Raw genomic sequence first — 21,477 nt, forward strand, 5'->3', positions numbered from 1 at the left:
CCCTTCCCCCCCCCCCCCCCCCCAACTCTGAAATTTTCAGAATCTCGAGAAATATGAACTGTTTATATCGAAACTGTGGCCAGGTGTGAAGTTATAATGTGAAAAGTTTGCGATAAGTTCTTCGATCATTTTACCCTCCCCCCTCCATCCAACCCACCACAGTCCTTCTTGCCCATTGCTTTCCAAATTCCAATTTGTAGGAACCTTTTGAAACATGCCGACAAAATGTATATAAATTATCTTTCTTCATTCAGCCCATCAACCCTGAATCTTCATGGGTAAGCGAGAGTTGGTGATTGTGTGAAGCCATTTTGAGATTCATCACAAAGTTTGACATCCCAAACCCCAATAAAAATAAAAATTCGAGTGTGACCACCCAAAGGATTTACCGAGTGTAGTTCCCATCTTGCAATATGAGAATGAATTGGTGTGTTAATTTTGTTGCTCCTATTCCTGAATTGGACTCCCCCCCCCCCCCTCGTTTATGATCTAAAAGTGTGGTACCTCAATATCGAAATGTTGCGACACTCCAGTTTATATGACTGTATTTTCTGATAAAACCCTTTTTCACTTTGTCCCTTCAATGATTTCCTTTATGTTAGGATCCCTACAATGATATACCCTCGTTTGTGTATTTTCGACCCCTATTTTCTCTAGAACCCCTTATCGTGCTGATACCCTTATCCTTAATGATAGGTTGTCAGTGTCATCCTATTGATACCCGAGCCATTTTTGGACCCATCTGACGTGATCTACAGCCATTCTTTGGTCCTTTCCTTCAACTTTTAAACTTCACTCACATTGGCTATGCATTGTCTACACATCTTAGTGCCCATTTTCAGTTCAAGTTGGGTCATTTTGAATTGATTAATTGAGCAAAAAGGGTATTTTGGGACTCAAGGAACATGTTGAAAACGATATCGGGTTTCAGTCTTGTATTCAGGTATACAAAGGCTTTCCTATCATTCATGAAATGTGCCTCCCAAACCTGGTCAGTCTCTCTAGACTGTGTAGTATTTAGGTGCGGCACGTGAGCAAACTGGTGGCAAAGGATCTCCAATTCTTGCCTCCCAGCTTTCGATATGGACAACAGTGGTTCTTTCTGCTTTGTCAGCTTAGTTTTCCCCATGGAGACATTCGCAAGTGCGATAATCTGCATTCGTTTTCATTTTTCGCCATGAGAAGCTTCACCAAGGTCGCAAACGATCTATGGCCACGTTGTCATGCAGCCACACGTCTCACGGGATCATGCACTGAAGCATTCTGCGGCTGCAGTCCGCAGTCCGTGACATACTCCACCTCATTATGGCTGCGTTCAGATCATTCTCTATTCAGATCGTCATTGCTTGATTGACAGCTCGTATTCTTCAGGCCAGCTGTCCCATCTTCGTTGACAATGTTCACGGCTACTGGGTGTAGAATATGAACTTATCGCTTGTCCGAGTGTCTAATGGTTTATCCTTGTTTGGACAATCAGGAAGACTTGTCGAATATTCATCCATTCACTTAACTAATACTAAATACATGAAATAGCGTATGCATGATGTCTGTACACTGCTGAATTTCAGTATTCCTTCATTTCTTCCCCTACTGCTTTGAAAGCGCCCTGCTCTACGCTCTAAATACGCCTCAGTCAAAATGGCGACACATTATCGTAAAGTTGGTCGTTATCACGCAAGAAATCGGTTGGGACAAAAAGAACCCAGACAATGTGTCAAGTCGGCACTCGTTAGTAAATATAGAAGAAACGTTTTCGGATGGCTATCGATGTGGGGGCCAAAACTGCTTTAGTTGACAGCCTACTGATTCACATAAACATGGCCTGGCTTATGTCATTTGGTTTAGAAAAGATTTCCAAAGAATCCAAGACAATTGACACATTTATCCTTTTGAAGACCATGTCGCAGATGATTTGATTCAGATGTAGATTGTATTTTTCCCTGATGGCAGAAATGAACAAGTTTTTTGGTAATGGACGTTTAGCAACCCTCAAACTCTCCAACCGAAAACTCTTAAGTGTTTAGGAAATCGTGCACTGCCACCAAAACTTGTGGGAGGTCCAGATAACAATACCAGGGATGGCAATATTAAATAAGTTTAGAGTTGGTCACGAATGGTCTGATATTTGGAATAGGTGGACCATTTTGACAATAAGAAGTTTGATATTAAGGTCTCACCTCAAAGGGAGGTATCATGGGATTGATGTCTCACCCAACTGCGAATGCCAGGACTAGTTGATTTGGCCATGAATCACGTTTCCTGGCACATGTTGTTTTCGTAAAAAAGGCACATCTGAAAACTTTCTAAATTGTTTTCACAAAACATATTTCGATATTCAGGTTCCACCACTCAAAGGAAGGTATCATGAGATTGATGTCTCACCCAACTGCGAATGCCTTCACTGTTTGATAGGGAAACAAACCATGCGTGTTTCAGCAAATATGGAATTGTCACTCATGTGCCAGGGTCACGTTTGACAAAAGTCCCCAAATATTGAATGACAATTACCATTTAATATTTATGATGTGTCTCTCCACATTGCTCTGATAAAAGCACTGGAGGAAACACCTCTTACTTGATGTTTTGATTGTATTGCTGTTGTGAACGAATTGAAGTTTGTGGTAGATTTTCCATCTAAGACACATCACTGTCAAGCTTTGGATTTCAAAAGATAGTCTACAGCTTTCAAAGCTCATACAGCCTATTCCAGCATTCTCACTGTGAACAAATTGTTTCACAACGCGAGTGAATTCACATCCGTTTATTGACAACTCATGAACTATCATACATTATGTACCCATTACCATGTGTATATTATGTACACATCATACAACGTTGAAAACCTCTTGAAAAATTTGCAAGGAACACGCAAGCCAATAGAAACGAGGTATTCATATGCAGTTGCGCCCGATTGAATGACTGAAGTATATGAACGCCACTCAGACTGAAAACTTGACCCGTTGTTCAACGTACATGTCTTCAAACAAAACCTCACGGGGTGGGCGTACATACGTTTCAAAGATCCACAGAATAAAACCGAGACCAAAATACAGCGTGTTATTTTGTGGTCCTTGTTATGATCTGAAAGACGAAGTGCGTCTTTTGTATCTCACACTCGAATCTCGGAATGGACTTTTATCGCAACTCTCTGCTTTAGATCATTAAGAAGAAAAGCCCTGCTGCGGTTGGCTTCACACGAGATTTCGCAAATCTATACACAAGACCGCTAGATATTATTCTCATGTTTTAGCCCAAAATAGGGTGGAATATTCCTCTGTTTTGGCACAAAATTCTTTTTTGTCGATTTTGGTTTTTTATCTTGGAGGAATTTTATTCATAGTTAGGAAATAATTGGCGGAACACCCTTAGAAAATCAACTTCCTGTTGTTAATGAGAATCCTGGTGTACACTTTTACCATTCTAAGGCGCCCTAGCAGGAGCACATATTATCAAAGAACGTAAATGATTTGAAAAACTAAAGAAACCTTACTCACTCAAAGACATGGATCTTCAAGTCCATGGTACACTCTGAGAATTCAAGATATTTGAGCATTGCTTAGTCAGCCTACATGAATATACACCCCTAGAGGTTGTCAATGAAATTGAAAACACTGAGGTTTTTAGAACCTCAAAAACCTTGAGGGTGTCGTTTTCCTGAAAAAAGGAGAATTTTTTTATATTGACAGAAAAAATCGCATTTAACCTTAGGCGTCGTTTTCAAGGCAACTTCATCACCATAGAGACTACCAACTGCTCATCTCAGTTATCCTGGGGCTAATTTTATAGCAAACAATTTTTTACCTAAAAATATCTACTTTTTGTATGATATCAAAAAATTTGAACAAGGGCACACCTGCGCATTGTAATGAATAAATATCTTCTAGGGGGATATCGCAAAATGACATCCGCTCTACATGTCTCGAAATCCTGGCTTATGTTTATATTTCAACATTTTTCTGCGCCCTACCATAATGCGTGTCTCTGTGTCATACTGAAACACTCATTTAGATCACGTCCCATCTGAAGACAACAATCACAACAATATTCAAACACCTCGCCACACGTTGCCAGCACGAAGTGAAAGCCAGATAAACAACAAAAACCTTAATAAATATTTTCATACAACTGTCACCTGACTTGTACTGGCAGATTGAGGCACCCTGCTGCGTTATGGATTGGCATTCCCATCTGAACAGAACAAAGGCAAATGTACACTAACTGTATATTGGCAGTGGTAGGGGGGATAGAGCCCCACCCTACAAAGACTCATGCTGTAATCTTGAAAACGAAGGGGTCCAACTCTAGAAAAATTTTCCAAAAAGTGTCAAATATGTGTTTGTGAAGCATCTGAGGGAAGAATTAGAAGTATTATCAGCTTTGGGGGCGAGGCGCCCTAAAAAACGTTGATCACTGCCGAAGGGGGACGCACACCTCATGTCCCAGCCCCTGAAACCACCACTGCAATCTTAGGTCTGGGTAGGACCTACAACACTGTGCAGAGTTAGTCAAGAGAGAACCAGAAGTAGTGTATTCTTTTGACCACTCTTTCCATGGCATCCCTATGAACATGCACCAACCTGCAGTTATAGCGTTTCCTCCCTCTTTAACCAACCACGTTCTTACATAACTCTATTGTGTAGTTTGTTATTTTTGGAAGGTGGATTTTCATGGACCAAGTTTAACAATGGTTTTGATGTCTGACAGCAGAAAGATGTGTGGACTTGGTCACCCAGCCATGATTCATAGCAAGTCAGGCATTCTTTGACTATTGCTTCTTTTAAAGGACTGTGATTTGATACAATTATTGCTACAAAGTGTGAGAAAAAGATCACTCATCTGCTGGTAAAAACAGTGACGGATGAGTGCCAGTAATCACCTTTAAAATATTGAGAGAAAAAACGACCTGCATGCATTCATTTCAAGGCGTAAAATCCGTTGTTTCTAATCCGTAAAAAAGGGGATTACAGGATCATGATTCACCGAGTGAGATCGCGTTCTGAATACTAAATATCGTCAAAGACCAGCAAGGTGTGACTTGAACAAAAGAGATGAAAAAATGAAATCGGCAAATCTGACTGTAAGACGAGAATCTGTTAGATATGAAAGAATCATATCCAAAAGGTGTGATCAACCGCTTTTTATAATCAGAAGCTCATAAAATCAAATGACCGGCCTCTGTTCTGTCTAACTAAAGACCCCGCTGAATTTGAGATGCCTATTGGGGGATTAGAAAGGGTGTCTTAAACCTTGCCTCAAGGTTTGGAACAGATGAAAGTTACAATGGAGAATTTGGGATCCGGCCATTAATATAATTCACTGAAAGATATCCCGATGGAGTTTATAAACCTTTTGTTGGCATGGACTCGAACAAATGCGTCAACATCAAAAAATTCTCCTAACATAAAAACTATTCGATAATCTCATCAGATGGTTAGGAAGTTGTAAAGTTATGCAAGCGCACATTTCACTCTAAGACGCCATAACTGTTACCATGACTAGTTGAATGGGAACTTTTACAACCCGGTGATAAAGCCGGTGAAACCTTTCAGCGAATTGTTTGAGGAATGCGAGTAAAGACATTCTGTAACCAAGGTTTCTATTTTCGATGCAGCCTTTTCAGTCTTGATGTTCGCTCAGCAAACATAAACCAAATTACCTTTGGGTCGATCAGGTGGACAAAAGACGGGTAAAATTATCACAGAATCCGAGATAATGGTTACAGCGCATTCTTCCGAGTGTACCATAAACCGAATTGGTGCAGGCAGCAGCCATTAATGGTTGGTAGAACTCGGCCAAAAGAAATGCTTTGGTAGCATAGAAGAAATGAATAACAGATAAATCCCCTTTGTGGTTTCTGGAGAAAGGGAAGGTTTACACATTGTCTTCATATTTCCAGTGTGGTGTATAAGTAATGAAAAGATGAGAAAAAATCCCTGAAAACTGCTGTTTTAAGAGCAGGTTGAAATTCAGTTTTTCTCTACCAACAGGGTTAAATTTGATGTTACATGTACCTCCTTCAAAGGCTATTGGTGTTCCTGACAACCTTGAAATTTCAGCATTGAGAAACTTTTCATCTCGTAAAAAAGGCTTAGAGTGGGTGTTCCAGTTCAAATTATTAATATTGGCTTCGAAAGTTCATTATTTGTGAGACAATAGGAACAATTGAGGTTGCCAGCATCCAATACCCGTCCTTCCCTGATTATTCCCCGAGACATTTGAATAGTTTAGGCTTTCTACTAACAACATGGCAGATCAGATCGTCATCCTTCATATTGTTATCAAAACTGCAAACGAATAAATGGATATTCGTCTGTCTTGAAAAATAGTGGATCGATAACGGGAAACTATTTTAGACGTCATTGTTTGAAGAGGACGGTGATCAATGCATCACCAGTAGGCCTATGATGATCGATGTGTCTAATGTAGCTAGGCCTACAGAGGAACTGACATGCCATAGATCACCAAGGGAATCCATTTCCCGATATTGAACATGATGGGCTCGGAGGCAGAAATTTTTTTTGAACTTTCAGTGGGAGCTGGAAGGCAGCGACATGCCTAAAGTGCTGGTTTTTGTGGAAGCGTTTTTCAGGGACTGGGGGCTGATGATGTATAATTCAGATTTATAAGTTAAATTCGGTAAAAATGTGTGTCATTGCTTGTGGGTGCATTTCATGCAGTTACGTCACAACTGAAGATCTGATTTTACTAAGCCTATTCCCTGCTTTATATTGTACAGACATAGTATGATACCTCAGTGAATAGTATTGAATCTTTTCGTTGTGTTGTATGCAGCCCTATTGAGAGGAAGAAGGGAATTGTTGACTCAAACTAATGCAATCGCCTTAAATCTTTGACCCTATATGGCCAAGTGGACAGGTTCACGCCTGCGTTACCTCCACCCTGTGGACACAGCCATTTTCCTGGGAAGTACCCAACTCCCTTACCTTTATTTGCAAACGTTAATCCCAGGTTTGTTTTGTCCTGGCTTTTTGCCAGTCCTGGCTTATTAGCCAGTGACTCCTTTGTGGAGAATTGTGGTATTTTTTACTCTGCAGAACTTGGGGAAAATTGCATTGGTAATCTGTCAAATGTGATCCTGCAGTCCACCCGACCCCCTAGGCTATCTCCAGTCCCAATCAAGGACTGTGCAGCCAGAGGTCAACCCTGGGGCGGTCTTGAGAACAATAAACCCATCCATTACCTGGCATGAAATATGAAATAATCATTTCCATTTCCAATTAGTTATTGGATTAGGGCAGTTGAAACTTTCTCACCTGGGTGTGAAGGGTTTTATGACTTGGTACGAATTCATATTGGAAATATTGCCAATAATTTCTCCCTCTTGCATCGTTTTTGCACATCAATGTCTCAATGAACTCAAGTATGGGCATATACTGTATACGTATACATTTTGGTGACAATTGTTGCCTTTGAAGCACCACCTTTCAAAAGCAACATTTAGCCCCAAACATGTACATGCATGTATACATTCTATGCACACTGCTTGAGTGCATAGGGGAGTTAGCATGCAACACCAATGCAAGAGAGAAATTATTGGCAGAAATCTGGCAAAAATATGTCACCGAAAATCCCAGATGGCTCAAGATCTATACTAGAGTCCAGAAAAGAACAATGTTATATATCCCCATAGTTCTCAGGATGCCTGTGGGCACTGATTTCTGGTGTGCAAACAATTTCATGATACATAAATTATGAAATTAGGTTACCTCATTCTCTTTACTCAAAGGATCTTTTTGCAGAAAAACATGTTGCGTAAAATGTTTCAAATAAACATGAAAATCCCACTTAAAAGTTCCGCACACAAAGCGATGTTTGTTGCAAATTTACCTAGCTTTGATTTCAATATTGACATCATCTTCACAGTTTGGTCTTATTCAATTAGCTCAAAACATGTAATGATTAATAAGTCAACTCTCTTGATCCCTAAGTTGGTGTGGGAACACAATCTCGCTCACATTCTCCAAATAAGCATATTCTCTCATCTGATGTAGCGCCACATGAGACTTGGAGAGGGAAAACTTTCACCCGAAATTCCTCTTTTTGTGACTACACATTGAAAAGGGACCATGACACTTGAAAGAAGTGTGTGTGGTGTGGGCAATAGGAACTGAAGAAGGAAATATTTGACCAATTAAAGTAAAGTGCCCTTCCAATAGAGTTAAATTCTAATTCCTTGTAAAGCTTTGTCGTCTATGATTAGAGTTATGCCATTTACAAGAGACAGAGCTGTGCTGCTTGAAGGTTGGAGGGCATTGAGGGCTTTTCCCCGAGGACATTGTCTAGTTGGACAGATGGAATGTACTGTTCACTTGTTAGCTTGTGACATTTTTTTCAAAAGGGGGTAATTTGTTCTTAGTATTTAGGGGAATTACAGTCCTGTGTTTACATCACCCTTGTGTTTACAAAGTGGAGCAGACAGGACCAGAGAATGGAGGGGTCAACATATTTTGTCTGAAACCAATTAAAAATCAATTTACTCGAAACACATACAATGTCAAGATGTAGAGATGCCAGATTGAGATCACAACTCCCAGGGCAAGTTGTAATTCATGTGTCCTGCCTGACAACTCGGGGACCCTGTCATCCGAAGTCAGATTTTCAGAGCTACAATTCAGCATCATTGAGGTTGGCTTTTTTGACTAGTGAGGCAAGTTGTCACTGGTGAGGCAGTGGTTTTCCACTGGTCATATTTCTGCCACCTTCATGCAGACACCTTTCTTTAGCGAAGCAATTAGTGGTGCCTCCCTTATGTACCATGTCAGACCAACAATAACAAGGTCGATCAAACATTGTCGAATCAAAGCTTTCTTGTGTAAAGACCTCTAACAGACTCAACCTTTCTTAGTTCATGACATTCAATCCAGGCCACAAGTTGACGAAAATGATTATTTTTGAATGATCTTAGGTTTGTTTGGCAAGTTCAGAAAATTTGATGTGTGGTGTGAGAACATAGAATGAACCTGTGTTTGTATGGAATAAAACCATGAGGTGTTGTTAGATCCCCAACCCTTTACTGCCCAAGTTTGGATGTTAATCACTACACCAGGAGATGTTCCTTGACCATAGTTACCTACGGCTTTCTACAGTGTCCTTTGCGGCCAAGATTGTAATGTAATGTTGCATCCTGTCTCGTAGGAGGTACCTTTAACCTGACAAAATAGTTTGGTTGGAAGAAGTTCCAGAAATATTGTTCAGGTGGTCACTAAAATCAACTTCCTTCAAATATTTTCTGGCCCCTTATTTTTGAGAAAATGTGGTTATCAGCTATCACAGCCAAAGTCCCGAGTTGAAGGCATAAAAATGCCATCCGAGACCAAAATACCAACGAGCTATTTTTACAGTCCCTAGAGTTTTGAAAAATGTTTGGCTTTAAAGTTTATGTGACAACTACATACTTTTAGTTTTGAATAACGACCAAATGGAATGAAGCCTATTACATTCACGATAAGGCCTACCGGGCAAGTGAAAAACATGTCATAGCCCTGACCACAAAGGCTTATAATTATATAAGCAAGGTATATGTGCTTTGGGAATAAACCCTTTTACAAAAGGTCCTCCATTTACTCTAAACCATTAAAAATACATGCTTAGAGCTTTGAACTGTAATGCTTTCATGAAGGTGTTCTTAGCTGGATTATTGGCTTATTGTAACAAGGATTCCAGACCATTGTGTGACAAATTCTTTAACCCCTTGACACGGTCAGGACTTGCCTAATTAATGTGCCGATCATGGTGCCATCTTTTGACAAGAAAGACTGTTCACTGTGAAATTTACGCTTGTACATTTCGTGGTTTTACAAATATTTACCCATGACATTGTGAGGATTTCAAAAATTAATAAAATCAGGCCCTCAAGTTCAAAATGACATCTTCATTGTTTTAAACTAATCTTATAATGCTGATAAATCAATCATTCTGAATAACCAGTGTCAACAGTAATAATGATGTACTGTTACCGCTATCAGACAGTATAAGTTATAATCAAGAGTAAATAAATCAAAATTGTCCTTATCTATTCTTGTTATAATCTATCATGTTATCATGGAAAGTGAATTTACAGTGATATAATCTAAATATCAGGCAGGACATTGCGTGGATATATTTTGTTAAGGTTTGTTTACTTTCTTAGTTAGACAGTGTCATCTGGTGTCACAGCCTTCCAGACAAAAACCACCATATCTCCACAGATAAGGAGATATATTGTCTGTATTATCAAATAGTTGTTAGGCCAGACTTTTAGATTGGCAATACTTCAAAAAGCAGTTACGAGGGCAATAGCACGTCTCTGTTTAGGACACCTCGGGACTGTAAGTGTTGTCCTTAGTAGAGAGGTGTTCTGATTACAAGTTAAACTTAAAGCCGTAGCCATCGAAACTGGACAATCTCGAATATCAAGCTGAGCATGAGGTCAGCAATTTGATAAGCACACCCGATACCTAGAAGGGATTCTTGCTACGACCCCAAGGGAGTAAGCATCTGGTCAAATGAGTCAGAAATTATCGCCAAGATGTGAATTTCTCGTTGCGATAACCAGAATTCATTCAAACTGAATCCACCACCGCTCATTTCTAAACACAACAAGTCATATGGAAAATTAACTATTCGGAATTATGATATGAAAATTTTCAACCCATGGTGTAGAGTATGCCAATTATTATCGTAGCGTGTAATTTTCAATTGCGTCCCAAATAGGGCGTTTGGAAAATGTTCTCGATGCCAGTCAGACATGTAATCGGATGATTTTGGCAATGGACGCATTGTGTGCTCTCGTTTTTTGTCCCTCTCTCGAGGTGTGATAATTGCGTGGTGTTTTCTCGCTGTGAAACCAACTGGATGATACACTCAGACATCTCGTATTTCAACAGTTTTGTATTTTCTTCACCCAAAGACAGAATTTCAACTTGGGCATGTAACGAGTGTTAGTTGTATTGACACTGGACTGTGGTGTCCTTCCCATAATAACAACAGGGCCAAGTCACCAATCAGCGTTATGTCGCATGGCGACCATTTTGATTTAGGTCTCCGATCGGCCTACATCAGCAGATAGAGTAAGATCTGTTGGAGGATGGGCTTCAAATGCTGGCCACAACCTCGACACCGGTAGAGATTTAGTGCCTACTTTTTGATGTCCAACCCAGCTCTGAGTCTGTGAAATGTTCAAAAATGCTACGCATAGTATCAAGAAATCTCAAGTAGCGACATTTGAATAATACGACGTATGTCATGTTAAAAAGGCCGATCAGCGAAAAATGCTAATGCATAGATGACTCAGCGAGCATATCATATAGAGTAAAAGGTTACACGATGCCTTCATGTTGTCAGCATTTCTACAATAACCTTTTGATATGTGACATGGCATATTGAATCTTCTTTCGTGATTTGTGCGTTTGTTTTCGGTTTGCGATGAATATCTTTATATCGCTGAGATCTTACGTTGAATAAGGTAGTCCCAGGTGATGCGCCATGCTTCTGTTGCAGTTTTGCTTACTAAAGACCGGTTGTGCTATCTCTGTTGGTTTCTTGGCCAATACTTCATCCAACTGCCTGTGGCTTCCATCAGATTATGACAAGATGACTTCTTCCTACCAGCTCCCTCGCTTCTTTTTGGCCCAAGTCCCATGTCCAACTGGCCAGATGGATTTAATCATTATTACAGAAACATTTATGACAACACTTTTGGTGATATTTAGGCCTACACAAGATCAAAAAGAAAAGATATTGCGGATGTATTTCACGAACCATTAAGCCTTTTTAGAAGCGTCTCACATAGAGCATTATATTTGCCACACGGCGGCAAGAAGTCTGTCTTGTTAGTTGACAAGTACTGTGCAAGCTCTCAATTTCTACCAGAAGTGTTTGTATCTTGCTGGAGCTTTTGTCCACTTCTGTGGCCACTAGTACTTTCGACCTGTTTTTGGTTTATTTAGGAATTGATGTTTACCGTGTTAGGCCCAGTGTCTTGAAGGCGAGACACTTTGCTGGGGTAGGCCTCTGGTGGCCTGGCGGACACCACTTAGGCTGTCATGATAGCCCTTATTGCGACAGGTGGTGTAATTTATCAAGTTTCATCAAATTTCTCTAACATTATTGATATTTTCAGTGAAAAAAAATCAGAATTATTTTAAAAAGCTTCATCTGTAATTGGGTTATTCACGGGTAAAGTAAATAATTCTGTTGATAATTTTTTCGGATAAGTAAGACAGTTTCTATTCATATTTCAAATTTCCCTGTGTCCTCATCCACACCAACACATAAAAATCCTTACATCACTTTAGCATATTTCCTCCGCCTGCAATTTGTGCAGGAAATTCGTCACCAAAGAGAAATAAGTAATTTATAAGCTAACTCGGGGTCAGCCAGAACAGTCATGTTTAACTATTGTACTCGCTAGGAGCTTTACATGCTTACTTGGCGAGGGGTTATGTAAGGTTGATTTGAGAATGGGGAGGAAAACAATGTTCCCTTTCACCATGTAATATTCATGCACAACACCATAAGTCCTGTTTGTACAGGTTTTACACACATTAGCATGCATTTCTTACCCCGGTGCATTAGGCCGCATGAAATAGCAGTCATATACATTTGTTATGAATAAGAAGGGTTTTCAATAATAAGGGCTTTCAACGTATAGTCACCTACCTATAGTCACCTATAGTCACCTTTTTCACAAGAAAGTGGCATTGAGATTTTTGAATTCAAATTCAAATCAGTGGTAAAATTGGTCAGGGGAATAGGCCTTTAATTCTTATTGAATTTCATCAAGGAAGTATTGAGTAGGGGTGTTATTAATTATACAATCCAATATAACTGGGTATCATCTAAATATTGGGGATTATCGGTTTTTCCTTTGATCTGAACTTATCGGAGCCTATTGACCCAGACATCTCGCCAACTGTTTAAAAAAGACTTTTTATTTACTGCCATTAAAACATGAAAAAGCACATACAATTTGGAGCCACAAATCTGCCTCGACTAAAAAACTCATTTGCTTGGCCTTACTACAGAATTTGAATTTGAAAAAGAAGGATTTGGTTTTATAGTTTATTCTTTTGTGCATAAATAGCACTTTTGTATTGTATTCTGTATGGTATTAGCTTGTAAGTAGCTGTACATTAAAATCCCACCAGTTGTGAATTATCCCACCTAATTATATGCTTGGTCTCAAACAGTGCTGGGGTATGGAGAAGTGAAATCACTTTCAAAACTCTCAGAACATTTTGTGAAAAAGAATTTTTTCTGATTCAGGGTGAATCTGAATTCTTAATTTGAATCCAAGTCAAATTATGATAAGTAATTGTATTGAAAAAAGGTGTTGGTGAAAAAGTTCACATTTATAAGCATAGAATCTGTACATGAAGATTATTGTAGTACAAAATAAAGGCGGGGGGGGGGAGTTTGATCCAGAATCAAAGACACAAGGTGGCATAGGGCTCACCTTTCAGAATTTCATGCTCAGATTCAAATTTTTTTCATCTGTTTGAGAAATTTCCTGAAGTGAGGGCGACAAAGACTTGAATTGAGGCGAAATCTTCAGCCGCCGTCTCTTTGTCTCTTACTAATTGAAAACGATGCAGTTAACTTCATTTTCACTTGATAAAAAATCACTAAAATGATTGACAGGTGCAAATTGACAGCTACCAATTAGATTAAGAAAATGACTTTGCTCAGGGATACAGCTAAAACTCTCGACTCTTTAGTTTTAAACGGCCGTCAATCTTGTGTAGTCAACAAACTTTGCAAAATCTCCATCATTTTGATTTTCAAAATTGAATGTGATAGCTCAATTTCGCTTTAAGACGAATTCAATTTAAACTGGCAGCTGCCATCACTTTCAATTTGCAGAAGGAAGTGGTCCGTGATGATTCTTGTGTGCCGTCTTTCGATTTAGGATTTGATACTGAACGGGAAGTATTAGTTAGCTCACCAAACATTGCGAGGAGCTAAAGTGTAGGCCAAGAAACGAGTCATGGGCAGCCAAGTCTTTGGGTAAGAGGACTGTTCCACCGGAGTGTCTGATGAGACAAACAATACTGATTCTAGTGATATCTGTTGTCTGAAACTCATTTCAAAAACTTGTTATGACTGTGAGTTGCCGCTTATCAATGTGACAATTTCAAATATCCGTTGCCCAAAAGCATAATTCCCTGCCCGTGTGTCGGATTGATCCCTCCCTACTGTGATGTGTGATTGCCTGTAGGTCCTTCATTAAGGCAGGAAGCCACCGGCCATAACAGTGTTAATTGCTTGCTAAGGAGGCAGACTCAAGGGTGGTGCGGTGGTTGGCAAGTACTTGTGAGGTGTTGAGAGGTCAGTGGTTCAAGTTCATGTTGAGACGCCGGAGATGAAGCGCATCTTGATCTAAGACTTTTGTCATGGCTACCCCCTAAGTGTGCTCCATGTGGGAAGGTATGAGGCGACACAGACATTGTGAGTCAGGATGATATAATGGGGGAATGAGATGTCCAAACTCGACTATCTTCCAACACAGCAGTTTTGGTTTAGGGGTCTTGGTACTTGGGCAGAGAAGAGTTTTGAGGGCAAATTTGGAAAGGTTTAGAGAGAGTCATTTGTACAGTTCCACTTTCCCTTCATAAAAGTGAGTGTTGCACCTATTTTCCTTAGTTGGTGAGCATGTTTCATGGTCATATAGTTCAAGTTGATATCGTAGTTTCGACCCATCACCAGTTCAGGTGCATCTTAGTGTTTTTAAGCCTACATTGATATCCTTCCTGTTGTTTACGGGGTGAAGATTCTCTTCAACAGGACATGACAAGACAAGCTCTGTAGCTGAAGTGTCCATTTCAGGGAGGAGTTGTCAGAATGTCACACAAGACTACCTATGTCGAGGTGAACTTAGAAAACGCTGGATTCCATCACCAAGCTGACAATGGGTTCTAATCGTAGCACACTTGAGTCTCAAAGCCCGAGGTAGTCATGCGGACAACCAACATGGCCGCCATACAGTCGAAAACTAAAGCACAGCTCAAATTTCTCGTACCGATTATGAATTGAGTCTATCTGGAGCTCAAGTGGGTTTTGATGAGCTGTGTGGAGGACTACCGGTAAAGGTCCATGAGAGGTCATCTTATTAGTGAGTTTGAAGGCACAGTTCCCTCTTGTGCAATGTTTTTATGTGTCCCACTGGTGATAGGCAGTAACCATGGCCATAGTGAAATAACTAGACATGCCAGTTCCATGACAATTGGCATGTATTTTGCTTCTGTTTCATTCTACACACCAGCATTGTTGAAACTTATATTCAATGCATATTTATGTAATTAGAAACCTTCAAATCAATTTGAATTTTTTTGGACAATTGAACATGGTCTTTAAATGGGAGGGCATGATCATCCCACCTGCATGAATATCCTTCAACGTGACAGAGAGAGATATTTTGTGGCATTTGCCAGCGATCTATAACCACGGAGGCGTTAATTGTCGCATCTCAAATTCACTGTTACTATCGGAGTAAAGTTCCATACTACAAATATATGATTAATTGTAGTTCTCAGGTGACCAGAAATACTACAAATACCAGACATCTTTTTCCAGGCTGATATTGATTGCATTCAAACAATGAGTGCCGGAATGCTCATCACAAGTTTGCTTGGGATGTGCCTTTTAGCACACATCTTTTTGGGGGAGACTTCGAGCCCATGACGTTTGCAAGAACCTTGATCCTTTCGTCTGGCTGACGTTGTTTAAACATTCCATATAGTGGTACTGGCAGTGTAGGAATAGGATTTCAAGAATGGCAGATCCTTCTTACAGGGGAGGTTAAAAAGTTAAAATCTAACCTGACAAAAACTGTAACCTCTATGGAGAGTGTGTCTACCTAGGAAAACTCAGAATTTTAAAATACGCCATATTGATATGAAGACTTATTTTCTTGACGTGTCTCATCCTTCTTCTTTCCTATCAGTATGATATGTAATCTTCAGCGACAAACAGAGGCTTAATGCAGAAAAAATCCTATCGACATTAGGTGTACTATCATACCTCCAGATACTCTATGGAGATCCCTTTTGACATTTGATGACAAAAAACTGGCATATCATCCGTGGCTTCTTTACGTCGCCATGGTGATAAGCCTGACGACCATTAAAATGCTCCATTATTTATCTGTGGGAGTTGCCCTTTGTCAGTGTCAACACCTATATCATGTTAACCTGATAGCTTGTAAGAAAAAGATGGCATCTTTGACAGTTTTATGTGATGGGTTTGGCAGGTTCAGTTTGGTATCTGATGTGGTCTTAGGTCGTGCGTTTTCATCTCTGGCTTAGTTTTGGACCGATGCATTCTCGAATCAGATCGAAGGATATTCTCCCTGCCACTGATCCACTAAATAGGGGTCGATCTCCATCACAGGGGACCAATCATAATGATCCTTACACTTATAAGATCCTAGGGTTAGTTGGGCAAATATCAGTGGCATTCCTTACACTTTCAAAAGATCATAATTCTATAGGTCAGTCATCATTATGGTATCAAACGATATTTCTCGCCGTGCAAACCGTGGGGGGATCATTCATAAGAGTTGCCTTTATTCTCGGGTAATGTTGTGCACACTGGGGGAAACGAGCGATTGGTTTGATACAATCTGAATGAGGTCATCCCCTCCCCCTGCCTTCCTGTCGAAAACACGTTCATTCGGTTCATATCAACAGCAAACTTTCACTGCATTTTCATAACAGCGTAACCCTGACCTACCGAAAAACAACTGCTTCTGAGTCAAACCGTCTTGAACTTAGTCGGTATCAAGAATCTAATAACAAGTTTCAAAAAGTGAAATCCAGCGGGCACTTTTATTTCTGCAATTCATTGAATAACTCTGAAAAATATGTTCAAGTAAGACTTCCCGCATAAAGTCAACGATAAGTCCCGCTGACAGCACTTCGACCAAATGTGACCCGCTCTACCAAAACTAGGCGCTTGTTGCATCTGAACTTGACAGGTTGATACGGACTTGTTGTTCATTTCCCTATTGTAGACCTTTTGTGAAATGTGACCAAATCAGTTTGTAATAGATTTCACAAAAGGTCTACAATAGGGAAATGAACAACAAGTCTGTATCAACCTGTCGAGTTCAGATGCGACAAGCGCCTAGTTTTGGTAGAGCGAGTCACAAATCTCAAAAATGTTGCTAATATTGACTTCAGTGTTATTTCCAGGTGACCGGGCGGACCCTGATCTAAGCCTAGATTCCCTTGCCCTGTCGCCCTATCGCACTTCGAAATCCATCTAGTTTTGTTCATAATTCGACTGAATCTTAAAAATAACTTGATCAATCTGTCTTCAGTTTGACTAATACAGACTTCAATTGTATTTTCCAGGTGACGGCCACTGACCCCGACTGCGGTGTAAATGCTCAAGTCACATACGCAATCGACACAAACCTTGGCTTCCAGTATCCTGCTGAATTTTCAATCAACAACAAAACAGGGGATATTTGTGTTGTGAAACCTCTGGATTATGAGAAGAGGCAGATGTACGAATTCCGTGTGATAGCAAAAGATGCTGGTAAGTTTTTGAACAAAAAATAAAAAATTCAAGAACCAGCACTAAAAATTTCAAACATCGCAACTTGAGGACTGACTGCCAGATGACATTGTTCAAGCAGGGATATGCAGATGGTGCCACTTTTATAGAGTTTCAGTTGAACATAGGGTTGCCTGATACAGGGTGCAGGCAGTTCAGTGGCATTTGTTTATGCACAGTGCGACTGAAGACTAGCAGTAGTGAAGGGGTTAACAGAGGAATCGATGTTGTATGGTGGTTGGTGAACTGATGCCAATATTTTATTGAAAAGTCATTGAAATTCCAATGATTCACCAGGGATTGAAAATCACAATGCATCCTTTTGCCGAACGCCCTTCAATCTCACCAGACTCAGACAGAACACAGGGTTTCACGAGAAGTGTGTGAAACACATCATTCGTGTCATTTCCTATCTGACCTCTACGGGATTACACCAACTACTCGCCTCGCCACGGATGTGACCCCCTTTAAGAATAATCCACCCCAATTATCTGAGACTGAAATCCACAATTTTCACTGTCGGTTAGGTAGGTCGGGCCGATTGTCATTGCTTAATGGTGCGATATGCCTCTCTGGCAGAGCACTGGTGACAATAGGCCTCCATAAGGATGGCCTGCCTGTCTGTTTACCCCTCCAGCATCAGGCTGATCTGCATAAATGAGACTGGGGAGATGAAGCAGCCGGGCCTTACGTATACAACCCCTTGCCTCTGGGTAGCCCCCTTGACCCAGAGAGAGCTATTTTGAGCCTCATCTGAATTTCATTTTGTTGATGCTCTCGGTGTTCTGTACATTGATTCTTGATCCTTCTTTGGGGAAACCAAGCATGTGTCTCAAAAAAACCTGGCCGTCTTTTCGAATTGGATTTCCGAGCAGAGATGATAGATGTTGAGATGAAACAAAGGGAATTCATTCAATTTCTTCTTCTGAGGCTTAAAATCAAAATGCACATATTTGGGTCAATTGGGAGTCAGGTCTGCCCCCTGGTGTTCATGAGGTGAGATTGATGTCACATTTGTGTCAGGGCTGATGAACCAATGAACACTACCTGACTATCATGTGTCTGACGGAAAGACAAAAGATTGAAGAAGTAATGGAATTGGCCAATGCTTTAGATAACTTCAGTCTGCTAATGACTAATAGAAAATCAATGTGCGTTAATAACGGTTTCACGTGCAACAAAAGTCATTGAATAATGAGGGCGAATATTTTCTAATGTGGTAAGCTGTTATTGGACTAGAGTTGAGTTGCCATATTGCACACATACTTAATCTACACTATATTAAGATACATTATTCTGTGCCCTGTATTGGTCTTTATTGCCATTCTATTTGAGTTACACACAGATCTGCCCAGCGCACAAAGGGGAGATTTTCTATTTGAGAATGTATTGTCCAGGCGACCAACTGGTTTGGCCCTTGGGCTGTGTGAACAAGATTATGTGTTCAGTTTGGTGAATGGGTTTCAAATGAAACCATTTAAAGGTAATCTCCACTCTCAAATGAAACCGAGTTAAAGGTAAGCTCGACTCTCAGCCACTTGAAGGCCATTACACACCAAAGCCACAATGATTGAGTCACCAGTTGGATAAATTATCCGCTACACCACACAAGCCTGTGATATGCAAATAGAGATGACCATATCATTATTTTCATGTTCTCTACTTTTGCCAGACCACGTTTTGATAAATGTCTCCATCACATTAGGTCGATGCCCATCGAGCGTCTCACTATCCCTTTGATCTTAGCGAGGCGTTACTAATTAATAAATGTGTCGTTAATTACTAAACTGCCCATTGTTATTGCCATATTGACTGAATATCGATGACGGGTGAACTCACACATTTCTTGGTGATTAATGTTCATTATTGGCATATTGATTTCATTTCTCAGCTCAGGCAGAGTTCAGGTTCAACTTTATACCGGGCGAATGAGCTGTCTTACAATGTTCTTCTCCTTATGCATCAGCCTTGTGAGAAACCACTTTATTTTTGGCAATTTTCATGATTTAGGAGACAAACTTGAAGATGTAACCTGTTCAGATTAGTCAACCACCTTGACCACATGCATCACTCCATCGGAAGTTGACTTTGTAGATATTACAAGACAAAAAACAGATTTACCATGGGCAGCTTTAACATGGGCAGCTTTACCATGGGCAGATTTACCATGAGTAGCTTTACCGTGGGCAGCTTTACAATGGGCAACTTTACCATGAGTAGCTTTACCATGAGCAGCTTTACCATGGGCAGTTTTACCATGGGCAGCTTTACCGTGGGCAGCTTTACCATGGGCAGCTTTACTATGAGTAGCTTTACCATGGGCAGCTTTTCCCTGTATGTTTTTATGGCACACCCCAGTGTAAATCTGGTAAACTGTACATTTCTGTTGTTTTGGTCAGTCCATATTCTTACCCATGTTGACACTGGTCATGACTGCTTGTTGACACAATGGCTGGAATGTCCAAACCCATTATTTAGTGTCCCTTGTTTTTAATAGCTAGCGGCTAGCCAGAATAGCGGTGGCTTCAGTGTGCCATTATTCCATTGGCTGTGAGTCAAGTTCTTGTTGTATCGGTGTTATTATGTCATAATGCTGCGCTGGAGGGCTCGGACCTTTAAATCAGTATGGCTGACCTACCAAATGTCTGGGGTTTGCCCCCTTTTTTAACAGGGTGGACAGGTGTCAGTCTTGCATTTTGGACTTCTTTAACAAAATAAAATGTGGTCAAGTCATTCTCCTTCGAGAATTTTGATTCAAGGGCCGCAATCGACAGAAGTTGGGACAAAAATTTCAAGATTTTGGACCCATTTATCCATTTATGCATGTACATGAATAAGCACCAACATGTGAATGTGTAACTAGCTACAAATTCTGGAAATCAGCCAAAAAGCAGTTTCTGGTGTTCCTCAAAATGACATTGTGTCAAAGAAATAGGAGCCCAGAAAGGGGTTGAATTGCTTCATATTCATAAGTGGTTTTGAATATCAGACGTGTCTGGATGACCAACAATCGGGCAGCTGTTATCGGTATGATATGCGCCAGACAGCAGGTCAACTAGCTACTAGAGTTACATGATGATTTGAATATCTCGATAATGAATAGACCCCTCAGCGTGGAATTTTAATGATACACACTGGAGTTTTCTGGAAGGGGCATTTTTTGCATTCCTTGACTAGTGTTTATCTTGTTGCAAAGGTTTTAGCAAAATACCGGATGAAATTTCATGACTGAGATTGAATCTGATAACACTGATGCTCGAAATGATTCCCGGAGTTTTTGTCGAAAATTCTGTGCAAATTCTTCGAAATTCCTCCAAGGTAACACTATACAAAAGAGGGATTCGAGATCTCATTTCATTATTTGAAGATTAGATTTCGTTGACACGCCTTTCAAGCTGATGACCAGCTTCACAAAAGATCCTTAGACTGCCATGTTTTGTCAAGAATACACTGTTGGGGTCCGTGGTATTGTTAGCGTAGCTGTGGGGAGTCATGACCTCTGTCTATTAGCAAATGATGTACCACACACTACGCTCATTATGATCAAACTTCATCTGAGGTTTTCAGCGATCGCCTCTCCCGGATTTGGCTTGCAAAGTGTGCTATCCCTGTCTCGGTGGAAAGCTCACCGTGCAGTCAGAAGCACCCATGCATTAGAGCTTACCCTGTAAAAGCCTATGAGATTTCAAAATCAACTTTCTGCACCACAGAGACAGCTTCTTGGTAGAAAAAGTGGTTGAAAATGAACGGAATAGTCTTGCACTCAGTACACTTAGAAACTTCTTGTTTGGAAACTGAAATGTCATTCCCACAAACATTCGTGTTTTTTAAAGTGTTTGTCTGGGAAAGGTCTTGTATATGTAGACATTGTCTATTTCTTTTCAAGTTGCTGTGACTCGACTCATAAGAACTTCAGTG

General features: G+C 40.3%; 1 protein-coding gene across 1 annotated transcript in view; it reads left to right on the forward strand.

Annotated features, from left to right (window-relative positions):
* The window catches only part of LOC135493911 (protein dachsous-like), a 45,774-nt gene that overhangs the window by 8,727 nt on the left and 15,570 nt on the right, over positions 1-21,477 (forward strand). Inside the window, exon 2 of the mRNA XM_064781560.1 lies at positions 17,355-17,541. Coding sequence (XP_064637630.1) covers positions 17,355-17,541 — 187 coding nt within the window. The remainder of the gene's footprint in view (positions 1-17,354; positions 17,542-21,477) is intronic.

Source organism: Lineus longissimus, chromosome 9, assembly GCF_910592395.1.
Source record: "Lineus longissimus chromosome 9, tnLinLong1.2, whole genome shotgun sequence".
NCBI classification, from domain to species: Eukaryota; Metazoa; Nemertea; class Pilidiophora; order Heteronemertea; family Lineidae; genus Lineus; species Lineus longissimus.